Source organism: Sarcophilus harrisii, chromosome 4, assembly GCF_902635505.1.
Source record: "Sarcophilus harrisii chromosome 4, mSarHar1.11, whole genome shotgun sequence".
Lineage (NCBI taxonomy): Eukaryota > Metazoa > Chordata > Mammalia > Dasyuromorphia > Dasyuridae > Sarcophilus > Sarcophilus harrisii.
In genome coordinates this window covers 436627058-436640751 of record NC_045429.1, presented here as the reverse complement: position 1 = coordinate 436640751, position 13694 = coordinate 436627058, and the positions used below count along the sequence as shown (strand labels likewise).

Here is a 13694-nt window from a genome sequence, read left to right as displayed (position 1 = left end):
ACTTTTCTTGTAGTGGTCTGAGGTCATTTTCAACGCTAAAATTCTGTGATTCCCTGATTCTGTAAAATTCAATACCTATGAAAATGAATGTCTTTCCTAAAAACACCCAAACTTTCACAATTTTTTTTGCTTGTGGCTATGTAAGGGAAAGGGAACTTGACAGATTCCTGGGGAATATTCTCCAAATGCTTATAGACCTAAGAATGTATTAACAAAACTAGAGAAGGAAATGGCAAACCACTCCACTCTCTTTGCCAAGAAGTCCCCTAATGGGATTGTGAAGAATTGTACACAACCAAAAGAACGACTAAATAACAAATACATAAAGAGCAAATTGCTTTGGAACTTCTTTTCCCAGACAGCATTAAAATAAGACTAAAGTAAGTTTCCATGAACTGAGAAGCAATGATTGCATATTTGAGAGAGAACATAGATAGGTTCAAGTCCAGCAACTGGGCAAGTCAGAGAACGCCATCAAGTGTCCCAAACACTTTTCTAGTACTGTAAATTATAAGTAAGTTGTTGATCTCCATCTGCAGAGAGAAATTCTACCCTGAGAATTCCCTACACAGGTTCAGAACCCCCTCCAAAAAAGTTTTCATAAAGCAATATAGCGAAAGTTCCATATAGATCAAAGGGATAGTAAAGGGTCAGCATGGGATTGTAGACTGAGAGCCAACTTTGAAAACAATAAAATGGGTTCAAGTCCAAATACTGACCACATGACTTTGGACAAATGCTTTATCTCTCTGTACTTCAAGAAGTTCTAGAGGGCTATTCATAGAAGAGAAGATACCAATTTACACTGGTGAAGGCAGTTCTTACCTGTGCCAATAAAATCACAAGTGCAGTTCTTATTCTGACGGAGTTAAATCATGGCTTTATGGAAATAGATTTAAATTCTATTCTATATGTGGCAGAAGCTGATTTGTTGCCTACCTTCAACCCTAGGCATGTCATATCCACTGACTGCTGGCAATTGAGAATAAAGATTTTTGTTGCTTGAAGTCACAATCTATAAGTGGTTTAAAAAAAAAAAAGAAGAAGAAAACGATTGTACCAAAATAGACTGTTTCTTTTCAATGCTATTAAATCCACCTAATTAAAAATGCAAATAAATGCCTTCATAAGTTTATCAAATCTCTAATTTCCCAGGATGGAATATTGTGGTTAGAAGCAAAGCGACAACCACAGACTACTTTACCAAAGTGTTCCATTTAAAGCTCTCACAGAGTAAAACTCCGTTTTTCGAGAGTGGCAATAATAGTCTGTGCTGCTGACAAGGCTATATACAAAGGGGACCAGTCCACTAGATGTGAATTAACATTTAAGGTATACCATGTTTGCCAGATACATGATTTGATGCTTTAAAAAAATGGGTCTTTGTTTCTCACCTGGAGAAGGCTGGAAGTGCAGAGGGCTTACAAGCTTGACCCCACTGTTGGTCACTATAGAAGCTGTGGCTTGCTTTCTTTACAGCATGAGCTTCTTGGCCTTTCTTTCTTGAGCTATTTGGTCCTGGTGGTCCCCCACTCCTAGGGACTCACCCTATTGGTGGCAGACTTGGTGTGAGTATCAAAACAGCTTTAGTCCTATTGTAACTCAGAACTCCCAAATTCAACTGATCTAGCAGTCCCAGCCTCTCCAGTAGTAGAGACTCCAGACATTCACCACCAAACCTGGATTGGAGGTTCTCCTATAATCTTTCACTGGACTTTGAAAGTGCGCCTGGTTTTTGCGCCTGTTAAAATAACCCTCAGAAAATATATTAGCCTTCCCTCCCTGCAAAAGCCTCTTCTCTGAGACCCACTTTCCTGATTGGTGAAGACCTAGCCAAATTACCATTTCCTGAGGCCACCTGGGCCACCTCATTTTTCCCCCACCCTTATTTTCCAGATCCCTTTTTCATATTACCTACTCCCCTCTCTCTACCAATGGTACCTCTCTACCACCCTCTACCTGGAGGGTAAGAGGTATCTTGCTAGTTTTTTCTATTCCCAGCACTTTGTTTAGCACTTAATAAATGCTTTATCATCTTCCTTCCTTCCTTCCCTTCTTCTTTCCCTCCTTCCTGCCTTCTTTCCTTTTTCTCTCTCCCTCCTTCCTGCCTTCCTCCTCTCTACTTCTCTTCCTTCTTTCTTCTTTTATATCTCCTTTCTTCACTTTCCTCCTTCCTCCCTCCCTTCCCTTTTCCTTCCTTCCTTTCTTCCTTCTTCCTTCCTTTTCCCCTTCCTTCCTTCCTTCTTCTTTCTTTCTTGGAAAGGAACTTTTTTCATATTAATTGAGAAAAAGAAAGACTACTTCTATTGGCTGATGGAAAACACCTTCATATTCTGATTTGAATTTTTAAAAATTATAAGCCATTTGGACAATTTCACAATCTACCACTAGTCAATTTAAATACAAATCTACAGATTGAATTTCAACTGCATGTTCTATTCTATAATTTTTCCCCATCTATTTAAATACTAGTCAGTGGCTAAAAACGATTATATTTGCAAATTACAACTTTCCTGTGGCAATAAGGGTTACCTAGGTACTGGAAGCTCCTCCAGGGAACAACAGGTAGTTGGTCTGGCTTTGGCTAGCAACCTGATTATTTGCAATAGAATAACTGACTGCTGTTTGAAATAGATAAATTTTTGGGAGCTACTGAAAAATGTGAGTGCTTAATAAATACTTATTGATTAACTCACTATACTCCCTAGCTTAATCCTACCAAACGGTTCATTTTAGCTCTGACCTTAACCTGCTCTGTGAGCTTGGAATATGTCCTGCACCAATTCTGGGTCGTCTTATTTTAAACATCTCTGAATTGGGAACAGTAATAGCTATTGTCTTACAAACGGAAATAAAACCAATGTTTTGTTTTTAATCTTGGATTCTCCTCTAGTGCCAACTTCAGTGCTTATTGGACTGAATTGCTCTAGAATGAAAATGTTGACCTTAACACGTAAAGATAAGAAAATGATGCAAAGTTGACAGCACCAACAAGTCCAGATACTAAAAAGGTTCTTCTCCATATATGAGAAGCCTATTAAAAAGGAACAAATTGCTAGATGATACCAATTTAGAAGACAAACTAAAGTCCTCAACATTTCAGTCAATAGTCTGAAGCAAAACAGCCCAGTTAGGAAAAGAAGCTAGTTAGGGACAGACTATGACACTGCAATATCTCAATGGGAGAACTTTGAATTTCCTATCCTCTCACACATTTCAGAAAATGATTAAGGCCATAAACCTGAAAAGATGAGCCAGTCAATGATGATCGTTCAGCAGAGATAGATCTGGAAAAGGAATTCTTCTCTTTGGAAATGGAAGCTCTTTCTCTGAGAATGGAGGATCTCTCTTTGGAAATGGAAGCTCTTTCTTTGGAAATGGAGGCCTTCTCTCTGGAAAGAGAAACTTTCTCTCTAGAAGCATAAGGTTTGTCTTTGGAATTGGAGGGTTTCATTTTGCTGGTTGAGGCTTTCTCTTTGGAAGATGAGGCTTTCTCTTTACTTGCCTTCTTCATCTTGCCTCACAGAAGACACAACTACTTGGGATTCTAGGGTGGGAGAAAAGCATCATCAAATTTAACAATTTAAAGTAGAAAGGCTCAGTTTTTAGATTAGAGAAAAATATTTAGATAACTATTTCACCCTAATATTCTAAAATATCAGATTTTCTACTTCCTTACTACTTACCTCCTTGGAAACAATCCAGATATGGTAGCAGGTTCTCAGCTAGGAAACTTTTTATACTATTATTAGTAATTTGTTACTCACAAGAAGCTAGATCAGCATTTTACAAATGCTTTTACAATTTTACAAGCACCACATTTGCAAAGGACATGCCTGATATATTAAATACATATTTATACTTTAAAATCAGTGACCTAGATAATCATAAAGAAAAACAGATTCAATATTAAGATCATAGTACTGAAAGATGAAAGGGGCCAGAACAGTGATTCAGTCTTTTACAGATCTGTAAATTGAGGCCCAGAAGTTAGGAAAAGACAAAACTGGAACTCTCTTGACTTAGTTAATTGGTTCCTTTGATAAGTTCTGCTCTATACAGTCCCTTTTATCTGTTCTACAATGTGACTGGAAGTCTATTTTATTAATGACAAGTTCAGAATTTTCTAAAAGGATTAATATTGCTGGACAATCAAATAAGTAATTCAAAGCCCGAAGTTCTGTTGGATTTCATTAGCACTATCTTGGTTCAGGGCATAACTGAATTATTTGACGTGTTTTTTCCTAGACTAAGGCAAGCCATTGCCAGATCCCCACTTCATTTTCTAGACACAGCCTGAGGTCATTATCATCACTGATGTTTTCCAACCCTCCCACCCCCCACATATTGGGCAAAGCACATATACATTGTAAATGGAATAGACCTATTTTCTGTCTTCTGGAAGCTTCATTTCTAGTGTCTTTTGGTTTCAAGTCATTTAGGTGCAAACTACCATTTTATTCCTATTTCTTTGTATCAACATAAGAGCATATGCTAATCTGAGTAAACAGGAGATGTCTTTGGAGTTATTTTGTTCCACAATTTAAAAAAATAATTCTATCTTCAAATTATTTCCCCCAAATTTTCTATTTACTAATGCTCTTCCCTTTTGTTTAAAGCATCTACCCATTCTGCTTTACAATTCCTCCCATTATTTCAGACTCCTTAAGAATGACCTCTTTTCCATGAACTCTCCCAGACACCAAACATGCAAATAAAAGTCTGCATTGAGCATTTTATCATTAGCATATATAATATTGATTACATGAATTTCTACTCATGGTACTACTTGGGATGCCTTATAAATGGATTCAGACAAGAATGTTGTCTGTTCTCTAGGGATACGATATATTATTCATGAAACTGGCCCTTGGTGTTGTTACATCATTTCTTGATTTTATAAATTCTCTTTATTCAATTAGCCTGTTTGCCTTTGTTTCCTCAACGGTAAAATGGGAATGATAATATCCTGCATCCATTTGTGAGGATGAAATGGTATAAAGTACTTGACACATAGTAGGTGCTTAATAGAGTTTGTTTCCTTCCTTTGTAACTATATCTATATCTTTTCAAGAGTGTATTTGATTTTCCTCTTTCAAGTCTCAGAGAACCCAGAGTTGTGAGAATTAAATGAGATTATATTTATAAAACCTTCAGTACAATCCCTGGCACATAACAGGAGCTTTTGGTGTTGCTGTTCAAATTGTTCAATGTTTGACTCCTTATGATCCCATGGACCATAGCACATTAAGACTGTCCTTGATAAATATTCTTGATAATATATAATATGTTCTTGATAAATATACTGGATTGCTTTGCTATTTTCTTTCCAATAAATAGAGCTGCTAGGTGGCACAGTATCTAATCAGAAAAATTCCTTTTCTTGAATTCAAATCTGTCTTCAGACATTTACTGGCTATGTCTTTTAACCCTGTTTGCCTCAGTTTCCTCATTTATAAAATGAGCTGGAAAAGTATATGGCAAAGCACTCTAGTATCTTTGCCAAGAAAACTCCAAACGAGGTCATGAAAAGCCAGACATTACTGAAAATGATTGAACAACAATTAAATCCAGTAAATAGGTGCTTGATAAATGCTTATTCTTCTCCCTGTCATTCATTCTATCAACAAGAGTTTATTAAACATTTACAAGTAAATGCTTAATTACTTACTCTTCTGAGTACTGGGGATAAAAGGAGGACAGAAATAGTCCCAGTCTTCATGGAGCATTCAAATGGAGATAGGGTATGTAAATAATTAGGTACATACAAGATACATACAATGAAAGGTAGCTTGGAAATGAAGGTCTAACAATTAGGGAATCAGAAATGACTTCTTACAGGGATTTTGAGAAGAATGAGAGAAGACATTCTGAGCCTGAGGGGAAGCCAGTAGAAAGACCAGAGATGGAGTGTCATGTGTGAGGTTCAGAACGGTCTATGCTTTCACATCAAAGGGAAGAAGGCATGGAAGAGAATAAAATGTAAAAAGACTGAAAACATAGGAAAGGGCCAGGTAAGAGCTTTAAAAATCAAATTTATCTTTGATCCTGAAGTTAATGGGTTGCCACTGGACTTTATTAAGTAGGTAGATCACACGGTCAGTTCTAGCTTTGGGAAAATCACTTTGATAGAAGAGTAGAACAATGGAGTTAAACTCAAGAGAAGTGGATCCCTGTTGGTAGAATGTTGTCTTTCACACTCCAAAAGGACCAAAATGATATCACTTGTTGAGGTAAAAGTGTAATCTGTCCAATTGTGGTTCAGACCAATATGAGCTCAGAAGACTCAATGACAAGGTGGGAACAATTAGTCTATGTGAACATTTGAGATGGAGTTTTTAAATTTGTGTATCTCATTTCTTTTGAGCTACTTCAATTCTGCTTTGTTCAAAGATCCTACATGGCATTTTTTCTGATGTGGGCATAACATGCTGGGTGGTCCTGTGCCAATGATTCCCATGTCTCAAATCAATTCCAAAGTTCTTCAGAGAGACTCCGAGAGTGTTTTTTTTTTTTTTTTTTTTTTATCATGGCCTCCAAGTAAGTACTTGCTGTATGCAAATTCTCCATAAAACTCTCTTTTAGGCAGGTATATATTAGGCATTCAAGTATGTCCATTCCATTTGAATTGCATTCTCTATGGTAGAGTTTGAATGTTTGACAATTCAACTTGAAAAAGGACCTCAGTGCCTGGCACCTTATGGTGACAAATCATCTTCAGAATCTTCTTAAGATAATTCAAGTGGAAGTGGTTCAGTTGTCTAGACTGGCACTGATATACACTGCAGATTTCACAGGCATACAACAATGAAATCAACACAAAGGCTCTCTATAGCTTCAGTTTGGTAGGCAGCCCAATGTCTTCATTTTCACACTTTTCTTCAGAAATACTGAGGTAGCTCTGGCAATGTGAGCATCAACCTTATCTTCTATGTGGACATCCCTGGAAAGTATTCAGGCAAGGAAAATGAACTTATCCATAGCATTCAAAATTTTTCCATTTGCTGTAATTAGTGCTTCCATGTATATGCATGATCTGTGTAGGAGTGGAGAACCTTTCTTTTCTTGGAGTATTTGTAGGAAACCATAAATTTACATTATGCTATATTGTATTGTAATTTTGTTAAAAATTTCCCACAGACATGCCAGTGAGAGCCCAATTGTTTAAAATGTTTAATGTAGTTCAGGCTGCACCCTGGAGTTTTCTGGATGCTCTTAAGACAGTTCAAGACATCTGGGTCAAGAATGGATGATAGTGGAAAGAGATTTGAGGAAGGGAGACTAATTAGGAGTTTGAATAAGAAATAAAAGAGAGCCCAAAGGGTGTGAGTAAAAGGGAAATGGTTGTTGTTGGTGGGTCATTTTCTGATTTCAGTCATGTCTGTTCAATCATGTCTGAATGTTTCTTGATTCTGTTGTATTTTTCTTGGCAAAGATGCTGGAATGGTTTGCCATTTTCTTCGCTAGCTCACTTAATAGGGGAGGAAACTGAGGCAAACAGGTTAGGTGACTTGCCCAGTATGCATCTGAGGTTGTATTTTTAAAAAATCTAAATAGTGCCTGGCACATTGACTATTAAATACACCAGGTGCTTAATAAATGTTGATTGATTGGGAGTCATCTGATTAGAGGTGATAATTTACAGCAGTCAAAGAGATTATCAACAAAGACTATTTAGAGAGGAAGGAAGAGGTTACCAGACTGTTGAGGAAAACCTAGATATAAAGGTTCCTTCACCAAATTCAGGAAGATGGGTTTTCCTGATTCTAGGCCTGGTGTTTTATCCACTGTGCTACCAATGTGCTCTTTATGAAAGAAATATTGTGAAAGTAGAAATGTCAAGATTTAAGAAGTGATTAGAAGTGAGAGTGAAGAGTTGATTAACTGAAAGGATGTTGGTGCCCTCAAAAGGTAAGAGAGGTTTGAAAGAGTGGAAGATTCCAAGAGAAAACAAAGTTGTTTTACACGTTTCGTTTGAGATGGCTACAGGATATCCATTTTGAAATATTTAATAGGCAGATGGTAGTGCAGGATTGATGTTCAGGGGAGCGGTTAAGGATAAATAGACTTGGGAATCATCTGCATTGATATAATTGAACCCATGGGAGATGATGAGATCATTGAGATAATCTAGCTCAGAGTAGAGAGAAGGCCCAAGACACAGCCTTGGGGTAACCTCACAGTTAGGGGGTATGATAATGGATGGAGATCCCTCAAAGGAGACTGAGAAGGAGCAGTTAGAGGAAGCTTGGAAGAGAACCAAAGAGAAAACAAAACAAAACAAAACTTGTCTCCAGAGAATATTTGGAAGAAAGTGATCAACATTGCCAGTGAGAGGCCAAGAAAGATGAGGCCTTTCTAATGGAAAAGGCCATTAGATTTGGAAATTAAGACATTACTGGTTAATTTGGGAGGAAGCAGGTGCTGTTCAATGCTGAGATCAAAAGCCAGATTACAAGAGTTTAAGAAAGGGCAAGTAGGATTTGAGTGCAGGTCCTCTAATTCTACAATCTCAGCATTTTTCTATTCCTTTTGCTCTAACTCTGCCATTGAAACTTACCTGATTTTTCCCACCTGAATTTTCCCCCTCCTCAAATTTTCTAGATCTGCCTTTTGCTTCCATCTCTCCTTATTTTGTTCTTATCTGAGTTCATGTGAGGCTTCTTAATCCTAACATCACCAAGTCACCTAGTTTTCCTGGACCTCAGTTTCTTCACCTATAGAATGGGTGTGTGTGTGTGTTGGATTAGATGGTCTTTGACATCTCTTCCAGTTCTATATCTATACTCCTATGGTGAAAGACATAGTGAATTTAAGGGGAGGATTGTGCAAATTCATGAGGAAAGCATGTAGAATTAGGGAAACAGTAGTCCAGTTTGTTTGGAACATAGTGTGAAAGAGAATAAGGTGAAATGAAATCAGAAAGGTAGATTGGCCAAACTAAGGCATTAGTATTTTATTCAAGCAGCAAGAGTGAACCACTGAAAGGTTTTAGGAGGGAAATAACATGGACAAATACTTATCTTATTTGGCATTGTTTTGGCAGCTATGCAAAGAGATTAGACACAATAAGACCAGTTGGAAATTTATCACAACACATCTACTTGATGAGAACTTAAATATTGAAGTTAAGGGCTTAGATGCAAGAGATACCATTGAGGTAGAATTCTACAATACTTGGCAGATGATTAGATTTGGGAGGGGGAAGAGAAAGAATCGAACTTTCAAATCTGATTAGGAGGTTGGGGTGTCCTCGAGAGAAATAAGAATATTGGAAAGAGGAACAGATTTGGAGAAGATAAATTTCATTTTAAATATGTTGAACTGAGATATTGTGGAAGATCTGAGGAGACGTGGTGGTGGTAGGGGTGTGTGGAGATATCCATTAGGGTTGTAGAAATGGAATTCAGGGTAGAGAGGATTGGCTATATAGATTAGATCTTCATTGCCCACAGATGCTCTGATTAGTTTCTATTTTTCAGACATCATACTTCCCCCAAGGACAAGTTCATCACCAGAAATCTCAAGATTAGCTTTGGTATTCAACACCATTTCATATTCAGGATTCAGTACCCTCATCTACAGGATATTCTCTGGTAGCTCCCACCTCTTTTCCCTTCCTGTATTGTCTTCTCCCATTAAAATTTAAGCTCCTTAGTATATTTTGTGTCTGTAGGATGCTGTATTTTTTTAAATCTATAACCCTGGTGTTTTAGCACATGACTATTAAACACACTAGGTGCTTAATAAATGTTGATTAGAGGTGATAATTGAATTCACAGGAGTCAAAGAGATCACCAACAAAGAATATTTAGAGAGGAGGGAAGAGGGTACCAGACTGTTGAGGGAAACCTGGATATAAATGTTCCTTCACCAATCTCTAAGGCTTCCTTCACCCTTCAAGGTTTCTGAATAAAGATGGAGAAAATGGCATCTGATTTAGCAAAATAAGAGATCACTGATAATTGGAACAGCTAATCTAGCAAACTGAGGTTAGAAGCCAGACTGCAAAGGGCAGTTATATGCAGTGCAATTAAACTATTATGTCAGTCTCCAGTCCTGCTACCAGTGTGGCTTCCCTCTGAGTATGATTCTTTACTAAACTGTGGTACCCAGAACTAAGTCTCTCCTGGGATGTAAATAAGAATGCTGTAGGACTATCACCTCCCTCATTTTGGACCTCCATGCTTTGATGTAGCTTTCTTGACTGTTCATATTCCCTCCTTTTGCATTTGGCTAATTGAATTTTAAAATTATTTTTGTTCAATGGATTTTTTTCCAATTTCACAAATTCTGTTATTCAAGGAGTTGTTTTTCTTTTTGTCAAATTTTTTTAAGGGAGTTATATGCTTTTTGTTTTACTAAATCTATTTTGTACTTTTCTTCAGATAATTTGTTTCCTTTCCAAATTTTCCTGCAATGTTCTCATTTCCTTTCCCCATTTCTCTTCTTTCTTTTAAGATCCTTTTTGAATTCTTCTAAGAGAGCCTTGTGAGATGGGAACCAACTCAAATCACCTTTGGGACTTCATCCAGCGATGATTTGCTTTCAGTGTTCTCAGGGTTTGTGGTCTGTTCATTTCTTTCTCCATAATATCTATCGTCAGAATTCTTTTTGCTTTTTTCGCTCATTTTTTGAAAAGGTTGAGGTCTGCTTTTAGGACAAATGGGAGATTGTTTAAGCTTCCTCTACAGGCAATAGTGGCTGTCCTGAGTCAGTGCTGCTGACTTCCAGGGCTGGGTAGGCGTGGCCAAGTCATGTGTTATTCTGGGGTTCAGAGGCTCACTATTTTCTCTTGTATTTCTGTTGGATGTCTCACAGCTAATCTAATCTACTGATTTGCAACCAGGACAGAGTAGCCAACACTGTTGCAGATTCTTTCTGATAAGATTCCCCTGTGCGTGGCCCCCACACCACCCTGAGTTCCGGTGCTGCGCCTGAGCAGACCCTTTCTAAAATTCTTCCAAAATATCTTCTGCTGGAGATTTGTTGCACTCCAAATATTTGTGGGTTCCAAAATCAGTTCAGAGGCTTGATTTGATACTGATCTGAGGGACAGCAGGGAAAGCTCAGATCCAAAGTGCGTCTTCTCTTTACCATCTTGGTTCCACCCTTTGTAGTTGACTTTTTGAACCCAATGTGTAGAACTTAACAGTTATTCTTATTTAAAAACTATCTTATTAGAGTTGGCTAATTCTAGCTCTAACCTAGTAAGCTTTTTAAAGTGGCTAGCTCCACATTTGCAAATAGTTCCCAAGTTGGTTTTATCTGCAAACTGTATAAATAAGTTATTTGTCCATTTATCTAAATCACTGGTAAAAATGTTAAAACTCCAAAGGAATCAATTTCTCTTAACCAAAAGAATCTATTAACTATATGCACCTCCAGCTTCTAAACCTAAAACTATCTATCCGTACACTTATTACCTAGAAGAATAAATTAGTCTAAAATGTTTTTTTCCTCATTAAGATTATTCCCTTTACAAATCACATCCATTTCCTTTTGAGTTCACATGGTTTCCTGCTGTGTATATTTCTTGGCTAACTCTCCCTTAAGCGTAAGGTCCCCTCCCCAACCTCTAAGGCATTTGTTCAAGGTTCTCACCCAGGAGCTTTGTCTTCACTTGCCCTGCCTGTCAGGTAGCTCTCTGAAAAACATTGCAGGAACACTTATCTGGGAACCGTACCTTACAATTTCCATTATTTGTTCTCAGGCTCCATTGTCCACCACCAGGGGGCAAAACCCTTCAGAACAATCTTGGCTTGTCGACAATAATTCTCTACTGTAGAGGGACCTTCTGTGCCTCATTCTGTAGCCTCCCCGCTAATTATTTCAACCACAGGGCACCAGAGACAATACAAAGGCCCAGCACAGAGGGTTCTCCTAGCACTTAGGCAGTCAGCAGCCTGACAGCCCTATCAATTTAAAAAGGAGGCAAGCGATTCAAGCATGTTGAGTGACAAACAAGAAGAGGTGGGTTTTGATGCTTCTCTGGGTCTCCGTGGGATTTCTCTAGTGTTGATACTTGTGGAGATGTTTGCCATAATATCTCCTCATATTAAGTATATGAATTCAGAGGTTTAAAGGCTGGAAGAGATCTTAAGTGATGGATCATCTAGTCTCTTCTCAATTTTTTTTGGCTGGCAAAGCCTATGTATGAACTTCTTAAAGTTTTTAAAAGGATAAAATAAGAGACCTAGGATTACAAAGCAAACCGATCCTGTTGAAATAGTTACCCAAATATTTTAAAAACAAGTTCACCCTGGGTTAAGAGCCCTTGAAATAGTCAAACTCTCTCATTTTACAGAGGAGGAAATTGAGTAGAAAGGTTAAATAACTTTCCCACAACAACAAAGGGAATAAATTGTCTAAACCTGTATTCCCTGATTCCAAATCTAAGTTTCTTCTACAGCTTTGAATTCTGTCTCCCACCTTTGATCTCTGTTGGCAGATTTATCTTTCAGGACCAGTTGCTGTAATTTTTGTTTTGTTTTGTTTTAAATCACAGTAGTCTGATATTTGTCTCTCTGTTTAGTTTGTGGGTCTCTTGGAAAATGAAGCAAGTCTTCATTGCGGACTTTGACATTTCTCTTGTCAGAAGTAATGGGAAGAGGGAGAGGAAGCTATAAAGGAGAAGATTCTGTTGGCTCTCAGAATTTCTGGACAACAGAAAGGAATGGGGGTGGGGCGGGAGCAGCAATCTATGCCCTTCAACTGCTTTTTACCACACCCTTTTCTTTCTCCTGGGTTCACTGAGCCTCTGTATCAGAGAAGAGGCATATGGATATGGAATCCAAAAAATAGTGAGGAGGGAATCCATTTTATGACATCAAAACCCACTGCAAATTTTCTGGATTAAAGAAGAAAAAAAAAAAAAAGAAGCTAAGCTTCCTTGGGGGGAGACAAAGGCTTGGGATCATAGAAGAGATTGGCGTCCAGGTCACAAGAGATTTCTCCTGGACTCCTGGGAAACCAATCAACAAAAACTTATTTAGCACTTACTATGTTCAAAGGACACTGGGGATATAAATGCAAAAAAATCAGCCCAGTGGTCCCTGCCCTCAGTGAGGTTACAGTTTACCGGAGGGATACAAAATGTCATGTTCACAAATGAGGGAAAGGTAACTAGATTCATATGAGAATGTTCAAAGCTTGGGGAATCAGGAAAAGCCTTTTGGAAGCGGCAGTTGAACTGCCCTTTGAAGTGGATTACAGAGGGGAGGATGATTCTGTAAAGACCCGGGGAATCCTTTACAAAAAGAGCGGAGGGAACTCTCTAAGCCGACTTAAAGGGTTCATAAGGAGGAATATCCAGAAAGGTAAGCCAGTCACATCACACAGGGCTTCAATGCCAGAGAAGCATCACAAAGACAAGGGAGCTGCCGCACACTTAGGAGCAGGTGAGTGGCAAGCTCAGTCCTGCCGGGGGGAGGGTGGGCTGGAGAAGGGAGGGCTGGGACACAGGGAGGCCAGTTAGGGGGCCACCCCACAGTCCAGGGGTGGGGGGAGGGGAGCCAGCACTTAAACTGGTTGTAGTCCGAGAGAAGGGGATGATGTCTGGAGGAAGTACTTCCGGCGTCAAACAGATCGGATTGGTAATGACAAGGGGCGGGGAGGCAGGGAGGCCAGGAGTGGAGGCTGAGTCCCGAAAGACTCTCCTAGCTTTAGCATCGGAAGGGGCCGGCTGGTTCACG

At 38.6% G+C, this 13694-nt stretch overlaps 2 protein-coding genes across 8 annotated transcripts in view; one reads left to right on the top strand and one right to left on the bottom strand.

Moving 5' to 3' along the window:
- Window positions 1-13694, bottom strand: part of EFCAB5 (EF-hand calcium binding domain 5) — a 139632-nt gene that overhangs the window by 125551 nt on the left and 387 nt on the right. Inside the window, exons 1-3 of one of the 2 annotated variants that reach the window (XM_031967729.1) lie at window positions 12433-13481; window positions 3242-3547; window positions 940-1015 (exon numbers count right to left, since the gene is read on the bottom strand). In XM_031967729.1, the coding sequence (XP_031823589.1) occupies window positions 940-1015; window positions 3242-3514 (349 nt within the window). In that variant the 5' untranslated portion in view covers window positions 3515-3547; window positions 12433-13481. Of the gene's footprint in view, window positions 1-939; window positions 1016-3241; window positions 3548-12432; window positions 13482-13694 lie in introns of those variants that run through there. The other variant, XM_031967730.1, reaches the window with a different exon arrangement.
- SSH2 (slingshot protein phosphatase 2) overlaps window positions 13512-13694 on the top strand; it is a 238487-nt gene continuing 238304 nt past the window's right edge. For all 6 annotated transcript variants that reach the window (XR_004234075.1, XM_031967735.1, XM_031967736.1 and 3 more), the window contains exon 1: window positions 13512-13595. The gene's annotated coding sequence lies outside the window, so the exon portion shown is untranslated. The remainder of the gene's footprint in view (window positions 13596-13694) is intronic.